Source organism: Anoplopoma fimbria, chromosome 5 (assembly GCF_027596085.1).
Source record: "Anoplopoma fimbria isolate UVic2021 breed Golden Eagle Sablefish chromosome 5, Afim_UVic_2022, whole genome shotgun sequence".
Classification (NCBI taxonomy): Eukaryota; Metazoa; Chordata; class Actinopteri; order Perciformes; family Anoplopomatidae; genus Anoplopoma; species Anoplopoma fimbria.
In genome coordinates this window covers 12,189,252-12,206,575 of record NC_072453.1, presented here as the reverse complement: position 1 = coordinate 12,206,575, position 17,324 = coordinate 12,189,252, and the positions used below count along the sequence as shown (strand labels likewise).

Below are 17,324 nucleotides of genomic sequence, written 5' to 3'. Positions count from 1 at the left end.
CAGTAGTGCACTGGGGCAATGTTGTAGTTTGCAGGAGCCGCCTGGAGCAGGAGGGTAAGTCATCTGCTCGGCCTGCTTCCTGCCCCTTGTTCTGGTTCTGGTGCTTAAAAAAACAACTAAAAACTCAACATGGACCAGCGAAACTAAACCAGCTGACCCGGTGCTGTAGGAGATACCAGGGGCGCTCTCCGGGATGCTTGTGAGTGGTACTTTTCATGTTCAAAATAATAAAGTTTCTGCAGATAGATCATAAAGTTTGATGCTCCCATGTGTTTGGAAAGTGTGTTTTTTTTTTTTACAATGACAAATTGTAATCAGAAGTGATCAGTGACAGAGTAGACTTTGTGGGAAGTTGACATAGCTCCAGTGAGTTAGCTTAGCAACTTTCCCTCATGTACTACCACCACAGCTGTGTCTCTTTTGTCTGGTCTGGGATATAACTTGACATAAATTCAGCTAACTCATTTATGTCAGTTATTTAAAATCAGTTTATTATGTCTGTATTGCAAACTTAATAGATTGTTAAAGACAGCATGTGATGCAATGTTATAGTGGAGATTAATGTGACTTATTGTGAAACTCAGACATGCTCATACATATGAGTCTTAGAAATGATCTGTGGAAACTTACCAGTTTCTTATGCCAGTATCATTCACTCATCTTCTTTATGTCAGCCCAAGAAACCTCTGCCAATAAGTGTAAACTCAAACATATTTGTTGACAAAGTGACCTAGTGATCCATTAAGTTTGCAAAAAGATAAGTTTATTGGATCTAAAAGCATTTTTATGTGAATTGGATTTGAAGCGCATACATTCTGATCTCAAACTTCCTACACGCCACCGACTGCAAGATAGGTCAGTGGTGTAAGGTTGCAAATGTTTAAGAACTTTCTTTTATAACTGTTTAATAAGTATATTTGTGAATGCCATTATACCCGACGCCACATCATTTGGTGAATCTTACAGTTTGTGCCGTTTCAGTGGAATGTTGTTGTCTTATCTTTACCCAGCCAACCTTCCCCTCAGGTATGAGGACAGAGCTGGCTGACATACAATCCAACAGATTCTGCAATGTTAGTGCTTAATGGGATCATAAACACTCGAGCTTGTTAAACCTGAACCTCTGAGAGTGTCCCCTGGCCATGATTCTGGCCTCTGAGTTCACAAGTGGGTTGAACATGCAGACATAAAATAGGAGACTTACTGTTAACATACATATGTGTCGTTTTTTTAACTTTTTGACGCTGTACATTTTTTAAATATTTTATCATCAGTTGCTTGTGGCCTTTCTGTCGAGTTCAAAATCCTGTTTGCTCTGTAGCCTGCGTGTAACATTCTGTGAGCTCCCGTCACACCGATTTCTTTGCCAAACTCATTTCCCTTTCATGAGGGATTTTGGAAAAAGGGGTTTAAAGGGCTGTTTGTGCTGGTTACTTGGACAAGCTCAGTTTTCAGGGCCCTTTTTTCTTCTGAAACTGAGAGCCATCCACCTGGAGGACTGGCAAACTCATCTGAAAACAACGTTGAACCGTTTTAGCTCAAGTATAAAAGAGGTTCCCTATCAGAGCTCGTAGATGACACTGCTTTCCATGTTCATATCACTTAAAATATGAAGAAATTTAGACAAAGAGGGCCTCCAAGCTAAGGCTCCCCAGGGTCCAGTTATTTGCGATGCCACTGTTATGACATTGTTCAAACACTTATCTGGAAAACAGTTATTTCCTTGGCTTTCTCATGTTGTTTCAGTGGAAATGCAGTGTGGGGGATGGATGCATTCCTGCATGTAAAACTCAGGAGTGCTCCTTCCCCTCCACTCTTAATTTTGATTGAAAGTTAATAGAGGCTATGTCCACTGGATGTGACTTACTCTTATGTGGGTCTATTAACATGCAATTTTAATTCTGCTGTGGGAGTAAGAGAGCGTTGTGTCTCCAACCGTTTGTAATTAAGAGACTTTGTTCGATTTTTTAACATTCAAGTGGACAACATTTCTCTCCAACTCGGACAGGTCCGTTGAAAGCCTCGATTACAGAGCTCCACAAAAGCTCTTGTTCCGGACAAATGTATACAGTGCAAGTGATTATGTATGAGATGATTAAACAGCAGGCTTGCTTTAAAACGTAGGCCTCCTTGGCTGCCATGCATAGCCATGCTGAGCTTTTGTGTTTATGGTAAGTGGGCAGCTGCATGCTTGTGAGACCTTGGCTGTACCCCAGGCCCTCGACTGAGCCTGATAACTACCATTGAAGCCCACTGCTTTAAATGTAGAGTGTGCCTCCCTGTTTGACATAGCCCTAATGTCTGTGAACATGCGGACAGCTGTGGGCTTGCCTCCACCTTACAATGAGTTTTCATAAATTTCTTTTCAGTCAGTCAGCCGTGGCAAACTTGGTGGCACCTGCCCTTTGTGGCACCTAATTAATGAAAACACCAACAAAGAAGGTTTCGGGTTTCAAAAGCTTTGGGTTTTCACAGTGGAGATGATGCACAGCGCTGCAGGAAAAAAAAAAAGAAAAGCTGAACAATTTGTCATTCAATTATTCGGTCTTCGTGAGCCGGGCATGTGTGTCGGCCTTTTATTGCATGCTCTGTAAACACACCCACCATTATGAGAAGAGGAACTGCTGAAATGGGAGTTAAAAAAAAAAAAAAAAAAAAAAATGGATCCCGTGCAAGCCATTTAACTCAAAAGAAGTGGGCCAGCAGAGCAAATAGCTCAGGGTTACAAGCTTTTGAGGAACATCTTCCAGCTGAAAGGGACAGCCACTCTTATTTCCCAGCATTCCTCTCACAACTGGCATGGCGATGAAGAGCAGCACAAATCCCTCAGTTAGGTTTCAAGTCGTGGGACGTCTCAGGTGCTCAGCAGATGCTCGGATTACTGAGACGGCCACAATCCTGGGATTGTTGAGAGCTGGACGCAGATCCGAATGCAATGCATGCGGGAATGCCAAAGGCGGATGTCGGAAAATTGAATGTAACATCGAAGCTTTTATGTTTGAAGTTTTTGGTTTCAACTTCACACAGGTGAAAGTTTAAATAAGAAATTAAAGCATGTGTAAAAAAATAAATAAAAAAAATCCTAAAAATAGGTCTATAAGTGGTTTACACATGGGTTTATCAGTAGCCTATACAAGGTGCAACAATAATTTCAAACACTGTTGTTCTCCACCAGCTGTCCAAGTGCTCTAAAATGGATTAGTATTAACTCTTATTGTCAGTCAGACACAAAGCTGCCAAATCCTTATGTAATGTTGGCCTAACCTGTGGGATTACACTCTGAGTAATGTATGGAAAAGCTGCCCTAATTGGGGAAACAGCTTTCATGGGTGACTACAGTTTTGACGCCCGTTGTAATGGCTAAGCTTGACAGTCTGTAGTCTTTTTTTTTTTTGACTTGACCACTATTTGTTGGTCTTAGAACAGTGGCGTTTACAATATGGTACTCTTGTGTCCTATATTCTGAAGTAAACAGAGCACGGTCGGTTCAGTCTTTTGATAGTTCAGCTGACTCTAAAGCAGACCTCCGTTTTCTACTTAACCAATAGGCTGTGTGGTTTCCTCTCCCGTCCTATCTGTCGCTCATTTAGGCCGCACGACAGCTCGCTATTTCTGACACGCCAAAGCAGCGCTGGTTGAAAGGTTCGTGGCGACCACAAAAGGAAGTGTGGCGTCCCATCAGCCCGCTTCCCAGGCAGCAGTATTGTTGTCTTTTAGGAAGGCCGCTGTCACTGCAGACCTGTTTGCGTGCGATGGAAAGCCCCGTCTGAGGGGAACGTTCTGCAACGTTCTTCCCCTTCTCGGAGATTAGACTTCTCAGTTGTCATGGTTGCTGCTGCCCCAGCCCAGATAAACGAGCTATCGGCCCGCACAAGCATAGAGACTCCAACCGATTCCAGATAATGGCACCGTTACTGGGGTGATGCCAGTTTGGATGTCAGAAGGGTAGAGGCACCCCTCGGGCAGAAATTGTAGATATCTCATTTAACAGATTAAAGCTTCATCTTTGAACACAGAAGGGAACTCCTTATGAGGTGGTGTGCATTGGGTGTATCCAACTAGCATTGGAAACCAAGCCCTTTGTGAGCTTTGTCCATACAAGAAAAAGCCTTTGCCAGCGATTCTCAACATATGTTGTATTCACAACTTGTCACAAGTTTGAATGTTTTTCAAAAGGCTGTGGGCCTACGTGAGGCTTTTATAACTGTGTGTTCAGCTTATGTCATGGAGCTGAGGAATGTTTATAATTATGTTATAAACCTCGCCCATTCAAAGCACTCAGCTCAGAATTATGGGATATAAAAACGCAATGCCTGAGCATGAGAAAGATGATGAATTGTTGTTTCTCTGTAACTAGAAGTAATGATGTTTACACTTATTTACAATGTTGTTTAGAGTCCAGAATGTCAGGCTGCAGTCAGACTTTTTCCATTATTCTAGGGAAGGAAACCATAATTTAGTGACCTTTTTTTGTTTGTGTAAGCATCATGTTTTTTGCCAATTTCATTTCTTTTGGGCGAGGTTTTTTTGCTTTCTGTGTCATTGCCATCTGCATCCTTCACCGAGCCATTAGTGGTGATATGTAAACAACGGTTTCCTCTACCCCAGCATGTCTCTAGTCTCATCTCTCCGCTGTGAAACACACAGATCGGCGTGGTTAATGGTCATGCACTGTATAAGCTGGACGGACCCACTCCAAGCTTTGATCTGTTCTTTTCTATTCACGCGAGGCCACAACTCAAAGCTGCCGGACGTCCTTGAACCGCGTTGATGTCCTTGTAGAACTCTGCCGTAAACATCCTTGCGTTTAAGTTGTTTTCCCTGACGGGATGAGTGTCGGTAATGGGGAAATCATATTCTGAATGCAAACACCACCTCCAGTATGTCAGCTCCCTCAGGGTCTTGTGATTCTGCATCTTCTGCACAGAGAGAGCTTTTGTTTCACGTACACCGTCTCTTTCTGCTCGCAGTTGTTGTGTCATTGGAAGGCCCTCTGACCTTTCTTGAAGGCATCCTACGACCATCTTGTGTCCGCTGCACTTTGTTTCAATCCCCTAACGGATGTCACCTCAAATGAAACTGATCTAGCGGTAGTGAGAAATCCTCTGCGATGGTTGTATAGATTTACATCTATGGCTAATCAGCTGCGTACTGTAACCGTGGTGCAGCACTGATGCGAAAAAAGGGTTGTTTTGATAACCGCAAGGTCGGCTATTCCCAGCCAGCCCCTGAGGATTCAATTACACAACTTTGACTTTGCTCTATTCCTCTTTGTGTGCGCCAGTGTGGAACACTTTGAGGAAACTTGCTGTCTCAGATGACTGATAATCCCCACATCGACGGGCCAGAACAAAACAAGGTATAAAGTTCTAGTTTTGGTGACGCTGTGGAGAGACCACGTGGAAGTGAAAATGCAGTTTAATTTCAAATTTACAGTCTACCACATATGGCGACATGGGCAACGCCCTTTGCGAATCAAAGCGAGAGTTTGTTGAAGATTAAAGGAGCTTGTCAAACCACTAACCTTCCTTGAATTTCCCCTATGCAAATTTCAAGTTGAAAAGGTTTGCAAGGGTGCCAGTGTTGAGGATCACAGTAATTTCAGTTTGCAAACAATACAGGGCTCTATGCTTTCAATGTGTGTGAGATGAGTTTGAGGATTCAATGTGGTCAATTACTGCGCCACCAAAAATATGCCTTTTGAGTAACAAATTCTCAATGCCTGCTTGAAAGGTGGCTCTGAAAAGTTTGTAACTCTTAGTGGAAGACGGCAGCTGCAGACAGATTGGATACACAGTAGTTAAAATGGGATACAAATTTGCAGCATAAGGCACTCCTCCACAGGGTCAACAGTTCCTCCACAACATGGTTAGTGATGCAACTTCATAGCTTAAACAACCATAGATTGTGCAGTCATCCTGACGTCACACATTGGTTTGTGGACTGCAGGTTTTAAGTTTTGAGTTTGGCGTTTTAGCCGTCGCATCTTCGACTACATCCATCATCTTTTTGCAACCAATGAACGGATGTGAACATATTTGTAATGCGGAGGAGTTACATAGAGCTGCTATGGTGGTAGCAGCAGCGACCTGTCAATCACAGTAAGCCCACCCTACTGCATACTCCAATTTATGGTCTATATTACTCCAATTGGGACGCTAATTTACTAAATGAACCCCATTTTGTATTTGAGAAGACTTGAAACTAGAGATTGAGACCAACAACTCGTGTTTACTGAGGTAATGAATTAAGCGAAGTCTCATTGACTTCCCTACAATCGGACTTTGTTTTGCAACCAGAGGAGTCGCCCCCTGCTGATCAGTAGAGAGAATGCAAGTTTAAAACACCTTCCTTGGCTTCACTCGGCAGAGCCGGAGGTTGTCGCCTGGTCAACAATTGTGTTATTCGTACTAAGCATACAGATCAATCAGGCAGAGAGATAGATTATGCTGCAGAAGTGATTTGGACGCCATTGGAACCCATTGAAAGTGCAGAGAATGCAGCCGACATTTTCTCCAATGAATGAAGCTACTCATCTAACAGAACAACCTCTCAAGTCATGTTTGATACTGAAAAGATACATTTCAGTTGAGTATTACCGTTGGAGAGAATTGGGTTTGCCCTCCATTGACTGTGTTTGTGAGCCCTCCACTCAGGGGATCTCTTCTCCCCAATCCATCTGGATTGTTCTCCGCTTATGTGGTCGACAGAATGTCAGAAATGTACTGAACTCTAATCCTGTGCTCATCTTTGTGTGTCTGCTCAGGATTGCGGCGAGGAGTGAAGCACATTCCTGAAGGAGCTGAGAGCTGCTGTCTTAAGCTTACGAGAAACCACCCTGCTCACACCACGCCGGTCAAGATGGACGCCAGCTTTCCTTGCCCTCACTGGAACAACTTTGGACAAAGATGTGTGTTGCCATGGTGATCATTTTCAAGAAAACACTGGAAAAGAAGGGCGCCGACGATGTAACATCCAAAAGTACAGATTTGGGCCCGGTGAGAGGTTATTTCCTACTTTTTCTGTCTGGCGTGTCATTTTATGTTTGTGTGTAGCCTTGTCAACCTGCTTCAACTGCACCGTTTAAAAAGGGGAAGATGACAAGGTGCTGCTCTAAGGCCAACTCCAATCCGACCCCTACACCTTCCCACGCCGTGATGGAGTGAACTCTGTTTGTAATCACACTCGTAGAATAAAGAAGCACCCTTCTTTTAGATGTAGGGTATAAATACAGCAGCCTTAGGGACAAACTTCCATCACACTGGCAGGGAAACTATACATAGATCAGAATCAGCAATACTTTATTGATCCAGAGGTCAAATTGGTTTACGTTACAGTACAGTACAGTAGTGCTAATAATAATGCTTAGATTAGCAAGAGTGTTATCACTCCCTGTGAATTGGTTTGGTTGATTGAACTTTATAAAGGTGGACTCTCTAGCAAACGTGGAGTTAGTAGGGGAGAGGAAGTAGGTGGCGGTTTGGGCCAAATTCAAGGAATGATAGCCAGCCACTCATTGCTCCACATCAGTTTATTGGCTCTACATTATATTTCCCTATTTTGTTAATCTAATTAGAGCTTACATTTGATTTTTAAGCTTCCCCTGAGGTTATATCTGTCAAAAAATGAATAGGTGTTGCCTGTTAAATGTCACGAAGTGATGATGAACATCGGGAATAAGGGATGTTTTTGTAACAATTTCTGATAATTGCATCATACTAGCTGCCAGGCTGTTTTTATCATCTGGTTTGAATCCCCCGTGCTCTGTTTACTTCACTCAAAATGACAATGGGGTATTTTAGTTCCACTGGGCTGAGCAACTCTGACTCATTTTCTAATCAGCATCCATGCAGTAGAAATGTTTTTTCTGCCAGCATAGTGAGAAAATCACCTCACGTAAAATTAAATTCTCATGCCCTGAGGTGTTTGTGTGTCAATAAGAGACATTTATGGTTGATGGATCCAACTTAGTCTTCAGCTCTCAGCAGCAAAACAAGTGCTATGGCAATTTTACATAGACAAAATCTGACTTTACAGTAGGTTTCGATTTGCATTTGTTGATTTATTGACTGCGTAATGCAAGAACATCCTGTACAATTTATGCAAACCTTTGTATGTGACTTTCTGCCGAGCTGACGGTGAATCTCTCTTGTATTTCTGCAGTTCCAGGCACAGACCATGAGCCAGGGGACTGCACTTTTCTCTTGTGGACTCATGGGTAAGAGTCTGCCGTCTTTCTCATCAATAAACACATTCACACCTGTATGTGTTATGTGATATGGATCATTTCAGTAGCAATTAACCAAAAGAGTAATATCAGCCTAAAACTTATTCTGGAATGGTAAATAAGATAGATGTAATATTGCCATTAAATTGTCCAGAATAGCTCAACAGCACCAGAAATATTAAAAGGTATGGAATTCAGAACACTCAACATGGTGAGGGAGAGCCGGCGGCTTACAGCTAACGTCGCTAGCAGCGCTAACAGTCGAAATAATGGCAACGGTGCTGACAGAGCCTACAGTGTTCACCTGAGGGAGAAATCTGAGGCTGTGCGCTAAGCTTCCGCCATGGCGTTATCCGCTGAAACTGCTGTACGAGTGCAGTGCAGAGCAGCAGCCGTGAGCTAACCATTGGGACATGGTCACTCGCGCTAACATGCACTAAAAGACACGCACGGCCGGCCCGGCTATGTATACAAAGCACAGAGACGCTCGGATAACAACACACACAGAGAGCCAGACCGACTTCATTCTCTGTTCGGATAGACTCCGCTATAGCAAATAGTTGTCTGCTGCCATATTAACGCTCTGAATATAGAATACAGAACAGAATCCTGTTATATGTCGTCACTTCCTCCAGCCCTACACTATATTTCCTCTATTTTGGGCCGCTGTCGTGAGTAAATGTGTCACACTTGCCATCACGAACTGTACATGACGAGTAAATGTGTTCCAATAATGGTCCTGAGCAGCTTGTAGAGGCCATAAAACGTGTAGAGTGACAGGAGCAGCTTGGCGTATTGTAATATTTCTTAGAAAGTATTGGCAGAATAGCAGCAAGCCAGTCTCTGTTGCAACTAAGTCGACGGTCACACGGCATTATGCGAAACGTGTCTGACTGCTGTTCCAGCCAAGATGAATGTGTGTTGGTGACTACGTGTTAGCGGCTTATCATTAGCTGGGATCTTATGGCACTCCTGCAGGCTTTAAAGCTGTGGACACGTTGTCCCCAAGTAGAAAATTTGGTTATGACTACAAAGGGCCAACATCGTTAAGTTTGCCCAACCTTACGAGTAACAGCCTTTACGCTCTTTGTATCCTGAGATTAAACAGTGTTCTGTTCTTGCAGTATCTTGGCATTGAGTGTGTAATACTGGCAGAGTACACAGCAGCACCAAGTAGGTGTCGGTAACACTGGCCTTTGTCCTTCCTCCTGCCCGTGTACTGCAGATTGGTATTTTGGGGATTTTATCTCCAGTGGAGAAGAATAGACCTTTTGCATACCAGGAGTGGGCAGTGGCCTCGACGCTTGGTATCTGACTCAGAGTTGACTGACCAGTTCAGTTGGCTGACCCATTCAGCAAACTCAGAGAGTCTCTGTTGTGGGAATAACAGGTGCTTTCCAGGCACGGTAGTAACCGTACTGGTGCAAAGCCAATCGGTAATGACAGATAGGGAGCTGGTTTGATACGGAAACAATACTTGCTGATTTCAACAAAAAAATGAAAGACGATAAGCTTTAGTCTGAATGTTTATGATGGGTTATTGACATTTTATCAGGCTTTGCTCCAGCAGAGATGAGGTTTGATATCGTGGCAGTTAGACATTGAGCTCGCTCCACTTCCCAATTAGCTGTGATTACACTCTGTGACACTAAAGCAGTGCCGGGAGGACACGCAGTTATTTTTAGTGCTGTAATTCACAAAGCAGTGAGTAGTATCTTGACAAAGTACACGTGCTGGGACCACCGCGCTGACCCAGACTGGAGCAGTGACAATGCCTGAGGTTGCCAAACATAACCTGTAATGATTGTAGAACCTTGGCACTAGAACATGTTCTAATGACAGTGGCTTCTCAGAGGTTCATGTCTAAAGTTATTCTCATATTGTGTTTTTATAAAGTTAAAACCAGTAAACCAAGTCTCACTCTCTATGCATATTTTTGTCCTTCAAAACCTTTTACAAGCCATTATCAAAGCTGCAGAGTAACTTCAAGATCTGCTGTCTTGACCCCAGTTTGATAACACTTACGTTTATTCATTTGGCAGGGCCTTTGGTCCAAAGTTTAATATATATAATACATAACTAAATAAATACCCAGAACAATTACAATCAAGTTGACAATCTACGTTTCCTCAGGGAAACATCTTATAAAAAGGTTCACTTGTGTCCCATATTCTTAAAGTTCATTTATACATATACTTCCCCTTTTTCGGCCTGTTATATGTAAATAAAAAAATAAAAAATCATGACCGTTATTTCATGTAAATGAATCTGGTCTTTTGTTGCAGAGACAAGCCGGTGGCATGAGTTGGGTCACAGCTGTGCTATACAGCAGAGGCCAGTTGGGACCAGTCTGGAGAGCCTGTGGGACGTCCTGCCTGAGGTGCACAAGAGTTCTGCCCACTGGGACTGGGACGTTGGCTCCACTTCGGCCACAATCACCAGCTTGTTGCACGACCTCAGCCTCACTGAGGCCGCGTCCTCGCTCTCCACTGCACCCCCCAGCAAGCGGCAGTGCCGGTCCCTGTCCTGCTCGGACGAGCTCGGAGGCTGCCGCTCCACATGGCGCCCTCAGGGCTCTCGCGTGTGGACGACGGTGGAGAAGAGGAGGTGCCACAGCGGAGGCAGCGTCCAGCGCGGCGGCGCGGGAAACTTGCACCTGGGCTTCCCGGCCATGCAGCGCAGCTCCAGCTTCAGCCTGCCCGCCCGCTCCAACGCCCTGGAGCCGCCCTGCTTCACCCAGCAACTCCCCTGCCCCTCTGCCTTCACCGGTCTGACACCTTCCTCCTCCATGATCCTGTCCCCCGAGCCCTCGGCGCAGCCCCTCTACCTCTCTCACGAACAGATCTGCCTCCCCGAGCATCGCGAACCCTCGCCATCCAGCTCCCCGGACTCCACGCCAGAGCTGGAGCGCCGCGGTGGACAGGGAGGTCTCGCCCGCAGTCGCTCACAGCCGTGCGTCCTCAACGACAAGAAGATCGGCGTGAAGCGCAGACGGCCAGCCGACACGCAGAAGCAGAGGCCTTCTCTGGACCTGGCCAAGATGACCCAGGTTGGTTTTTAAAAGTGTTACTTTGGGAAACAGATCACACAGAAATAAACTGCTTCCTATCATATTTAATCAGGACAATAGAAAATGATTAAATACTGCAATCTCTGCCAGTAAGGTCAAAAATGTACATTGACACTTGATGCCTCATGTAAACTATTAAACACTGAGCAAGTCCTATAACTTATCAGAGGCATATTTCCAGGAGCTTTGTATGTGTCATTTAGTTATTGGTTGATTGCCCACAGCCTTTTCATGTTCTCCAAAAGAGACCAGAGCGTATGAGACAAGGCCCACAGGAAACAGTCATTCCAGCCGAAAGCTCTGCCAGGTCCATCAGTCTCACTAACATTAGCTAGTCATACTACAGTGTTGTGGCAACTTGCGCCTGCCATGTTGGATAAACAAACACTTCCAACCCAGGTCACGCCATTGTGACTGTTCTCCCTCAGCACACCTCAAAGTGTTTCTACAGGCATTGTCTTTGAATGAAAGTGATCATTCAGTCATGCAGGCCTGTTCTGGGTCACATTCCATTATGTGGTTGTGCATTTGCAGAAATAGAGCGCACAAAGCACAGAATTATTATTATTTATTTTTTTACAGGACTGGATAAACATGATTTGATCAAAGCAGGAGTCAAGATGTCAGTCAGATGATCAGATGAGATAGTTTTGATGAATGAAATTATCTTGACATGAAGTCCACCATGTTTTTTTTTAAACAGACATCAGCACATCTTGAGAGTCTTTTTGTCTCTTTGCTCGACGAGCACAAAGACGCACATAGTTAAGTTTCACACGTACGCCGACTGGATCGTAAACACAGAGCTGGACATGCCCCCGCGCCAAGAAAATCACCCAGAGTTCAGCAGTCTTAACAGTGCCGCTGTGACACGACAAGCAGACGCCACGACAAGCAGACGCCACACACACTCCGAACAGGGACGAGGTCAGCGTGGAGAAAACAGCCTGAGGCGCGGCTACCAACAATATTTTCACAGAGGAACCAATCTCGGCTGAGATTGTTGGCAGTGTAGATTTCCTGCTGTTTGTGCATTGTGTGCACTGCTCCTCCATCAAAAAAGAAATGTGTTTTATTGCATTGTATATTTTTGGGTTTTTGACATATTTTTAAACTTCTGAAGTGACTCTGGTTTAGAGGCAAGCCTTGGAGAAAATGATTTTCGGATATTTCGGCCCAGTTATGCAACTGAACCCAGAGGTAGTGCTGATGAACAGACGACAATTTTGACAATCGCTTAATTGTTTTGAGTCCTTTATCAAGCAATAATGCCAAACAGCATCTCAAATGTGAGAAATAGCTGATTTATTTGTTTTATATACACGTAAATTGAAAACATTTGGGTTTTGGACTGTTGGTTGGGGAAAAAAAACTGCTGGAAAAACAAAATCACACCTTGGACTCTGGGAACTTGTGACAGGCAATTAAAATAATTTTCTGCCATTTTATAGACTCATTATTTATCGGTTAATTGAAAAACAGTCAGCTTGTTTAAACCTAGAAGTCTCTAGTACGTAGCTGCAAAGGCTCACTTGTGATGACCAAACTTGCAGTGCACTCGACTCCTTCGCCCACGTCACCATATCATTGCTCAAAGTCACCTTACTATTCAAACGGTTGGTCACAGTGCTGAGTGTGTCTCTAAAGTGTCCTCTCATCCGCACGCCACAACGGTGTCGTTTACCCAGGGAGAAACTGCTACCCCTCTCCATGAACGTCAGGAAGTAGAGCAGCTGTGGCAGAGGGTTATAGATCGTCGCACAGGGGAGATGCGTGTTGGGTAAAGAGATATTGATTTCTGTAAATTCAGCTCAGTGGGTGGATAGCTGCCACAACCGGGCCTCATGAGCTATTGATCAGCTTGTATTGACGGAGAGTCAAGGTCAGGAAGGTCTTCTCCATTTCATTCAGAGAGAGAGAGAGAGAGAGGGTTTGGTGGTAACAGACCAACTGGACACTGGCAGCACTTATTCGTGACCCGCATTGTAATGTGGTGCAGTAAGTTGTGTGAGAATTTTCCTGCCCCGAAGCTCTTCCTCTGCACAACTCTGCTCCAAGTTAGGGCTAAACTCGGGTGTAGTCAACGTCGATCGCGTTGGCGTTGGCCTGCTACAGTCCAGACGTCTCAGAGCCTTATCGGTCCGGTCCCATGGCCCGGGCCAGTAAATCTGACGGTTGAGACAGAAGTGCTAATGCAGAAGGCAGCAATGTAACACCGGCCTGGTGCTGACAAATGTACCCGCTTGTCCGGAGCCAAGAAAAACAGCCGGGCCCCCGTTTGATCTCCTGCTGCCCGCTGCAGAGACTTTTCTCACAAAGACGTGGATCATTTCACTTTACATTTCACCGTTTCACATATCATCATAAACCCGAATCCATTTGGGCTTTTTCAGAAGGTAGAAGAAGACACTTTGTGCTCTCGTGGTTCCTACACCGATGCTTGTTACTTCAGCTCACAAGTGACAGGAGGTTTCACAGAGGCCCTATTCTCCCGTGTCCTCCTGGCCCCGACACCGTACTGTCCAGGCATGAGGCAGCTGCCCGGCCTTCTCCACATTAGCTGTACAGATCGGATAAGCCTCTGTCACAAAGCACGCACAGCTGTCGCAGCGCTCGCCTGCAGCAGAGTTGGCACATGTGGATTTGCCTAAGGAGGTTTCTGGGTTTCGCAGATGTATGCTGGCCTTTCACTAGATCCGTACAATGAACAGAGTCCAAAGGCCGACATGAGTGATGTCTGCCCTCTGGGTATCTGGCCACTTGCTGCCTGGACATCATATCGCATAGCCTCACTCCTCCACCAGTCAACCACCAGTTGCTCCAGTATGTAATGGAGGCTAAATTTATACCCTTCCAATCTTTTGGTAGATATATTTTTTTCTTTTTTTTTTTTTTATATTACAGTACTGGTTACTCAGTGTTCAGATCTGACTGCACTGACTCACCCACATACTGTGACTACAGTAGAGGGATTGTTTTCATAGGATGACTGTGACTTTTTAGTTTTGTTTGTTCCCTTTTTGAGACATGGGTCAAAGTCCAAGAAGGAGGAAATGCTTTTGATTAATCCCAATGGAGACTTTAGACTTCTATCAGATCAAAGATTAGCTTGTTTCATTGTGGAGATCAAATTTATTTATGCTTTTAAAAAACCCCCATCTCTTTTTGTACTTCCACAGAAAACACGTAATTTCCACAGCCTCAGCTGCCCTGGAATCACAGGCGAAGACGTCTGTGAGTCGAGCCCGGCCCTCCCCTCTCTCAGGAGCACCGCTCAGTGCGACGCCGACGACTCGTCAGCAAACGAACGCGGCCTGGCGGACGTTCAGCCTTGGACCAAAGAAGGCAAGACCACCAGGAACGCGCCGTCAGACCCTACCATCGAGGAGGTGGACTGGTCAACCAATGGGAAGGACAACGAGCCTCTGTGGGCGGGGCTATGTAGCATGAGGAAGGACGTGTACCAACTCGGAGGCGAGCTCGACATCGAGCAAATTGAGAGGAACTGAGCTGGACTGTCTTCCTCTCAGGAAAGGACGCTAATTTAGGGGACTGAAAGTTTATCACCAGGTGGTACAGTAAACAGTACTGATAGTCTTAAGGACAAAGCAAGAGGAAAGCTAATGCAGTGAGCGTTCCAGCACTTGTTTTTTTTTTTTTTTTTTTTTTTTCTAAAGGAGAGATTGAGCAGGAGCTTTGTGGGCCATTCTTTTGGAGGCTTTGTGTAGTCAGAAGCTACTCCCACACTGTGCGTTATCTCAACTGTGTCTCAGGAGAACAAGGAAGTCGTGGAGGACGGATTTCGGGTGGAGATGATAGAAGTGATAAATATAAAAATGATATATTAATGTTGACTCAAGAGAGCGGGGGTTTAACATTTCTCTGTAACCCTGATTACCTTGATTGTACTGCGTTTGGAGAGAATTCACAGCAGGTTTGTATCAATTCTCTGCACTAGAAAGAGTGTCCGTTCCTCTGACGTTCTTCAGTAGTACATGACGGACAGAAATGAAGACTACTTGGAAAGCTACCGTTAGCAAAGCCCCTTTCACTCTCACTGAGCAACAAGCCGCACCCACCCCACGACCTGTAAAGTATATTAAAGAGCTTAACATTTCACACAGTAACATCAGGCTTTTCTCTATGAGATCTCCCGTTTGTGTGAGGAAAAACCTTTGTGATTCTAATATTGTTAATATTCTTTTTACAATTTGTAACTACAAAGTTATGTAAAACATGAGCATATTTCTATACAAATAAAACACAGTTTTAAATGTGTCATTTGTAATCACGTTATTTTAGCCTCTTTATTCACAAAATCTCAACAAATTGTGTGTTCGGACAGAATGTGAATGTTGGACGTGGCGTAATTGCACATGAAGTCAAGGGGAAAAAACGCAAGTGGACGTGAATAGATGCAAATTTGCTTTGAAGATGGCACAATTTCTTTAGAATACTGCAAGGCTTTGCGTTTGTTCTGAAGCATAGACTGGATATAAAAAGATCTGAACAAAATGTGATCTTTCAGCCAGGAGACCACCGTTCATTACCCATGTGAAACAAGCCAACGTTGATTTATTTCCCACAAAACTTCCATAGTTATTTAAAACCTAACAATCTTTTCCTAAACCTAAATAAGAATTTGACGATCTATTACTAAACCCTACCAAGTAGTTTTGTTCCCTTTATCAGTAGTTTCCTGTGAAGACAGAAGTTTATTTTGAAAAGGCCTTATGCATTTAACAAGCGGAAATAAACAAGTGTTGCTGGCTTTCGTGGGAAAATGTACTATAATTACATTTTTTGACTTTGAGATATTTGTACTTTACTTTAGAACTTCAACGTTAAGCTGTCAAAAGCCTACTACCAAACACCTGCATGCATCTGTAGTAATAATAATCCAAACATGTAATATATTAACAACATGATAAAATAACACTGTCAGGAGCATAATTAATTTAACTTTTGATGTAAATATAAACACATTCTGATGAAACTTGCGTACTTTACATTGTTAAAGCATGACTTCACTGTGGTCTGTTACTTTATTTAAAAAAAACAACCTAATCTTAACAGAGAATTCCACCGCTGCTATTAGCCGAGCACATGCATAAACAGCAAGGTCATTGTTGGCGACGTCTTTAACGCAACAATGCAGTCTGACCCAATTAAGTAGCAGGAAAAGACAATCCCAGTCGTAGTAGTGGCACTACTGATGAGCCTGTGTTTGTGTGATGAAGCAGGAGTGAGCAGGGAGGACGCCAGGCAGGGGTGGGAAGTCCGGTCCCTGTTTCTTTCTTTTTTCTTTTTTTTTTTTTGATGGCGGGTGGAGTGGTGGAGCTGAGCGGCAGTTCACCCCAGAGACCTCCCTCCCTCCCCGCACTGGGAAACAATAGGGGCTTTTTCTCTGAGGAGCACAGTGACGTGGGAGGCGGCTGTGAATGTGGGCCATGTGTCAGGGCTGCTGCTGCTGCTGCCGCTCCGTTTGTCTGCTTCCCCTCCCCAGCTGCCTGTGCAAACCTCCACAATTATCGTTAACTTTTTGATCCTCTGCTCCAGTACGACTGCATACCGCTTCTGCATGTCGCAACACCGCTAGTCATTCTTTGCAAGCGTACGGTGCCACTGAAGGGAAGAAAGTCCCCCTCATTAAAAGACCGGCTGAGTAATTTGAAAATAGCTTGATGTGCTGAACACCAGGCGTAAATACCACACAAAACATAACTGTGGGTTTAAATGCGTAGTCTTGTAATGGGTTGGTTTATTGTGCTGTTGCATGAGAATCTGTACGCTTCCACAGTGAGGTCATATTCACACTGTCGCAGAGCCGCCTGTGGTACATGCAAGCAGCTGCTTTTTCACTGGTTAAGGCCTTTTGGGGTAATGAGTCGAGAAGGAAGTGGGTAAACAGAACTGTTGTAAACGTGCTGTGGGGCAGACTGACAAAACCGAGGGCCCCCGGCCTTTAATCAGTGGATGGACAGAAATGAAAGGAGGCTGTGTTCTGAGAGCAGATAGGAGTGCAAC

At 44.4% G+C, this 17,324-nt stretch overlaps 1 protein-coding gene across 1 annotated transcript; it reads left to right on the top strand.

The window, feature by feature from the left end:
- On the top strand, positions 1–15,570 carry fam53b (family with sequence similarity 53 member B). Its single transcript, XM_054598661.1, has 5 exons — positions 1–199; positions 6,767–6,998; positions 8,164–8,218; positions 10,513–11,276; positions 14,477–15,570. Exons 2-5 carry the CDS (start codon positions 6,909–6,911, stop codon positions 14,804–14,806), a joined length of 1,239 nt encoding a protein of 412 aa, XP_054454636.1. The 5' UTR covers positions 1–199; positions 6,767–6,908; the 3' UTR covers positions 14,807–15,570.
- The last annotated feature ends 1,754 nt before the right edge of the window (positions 15,571–17,324 follow it).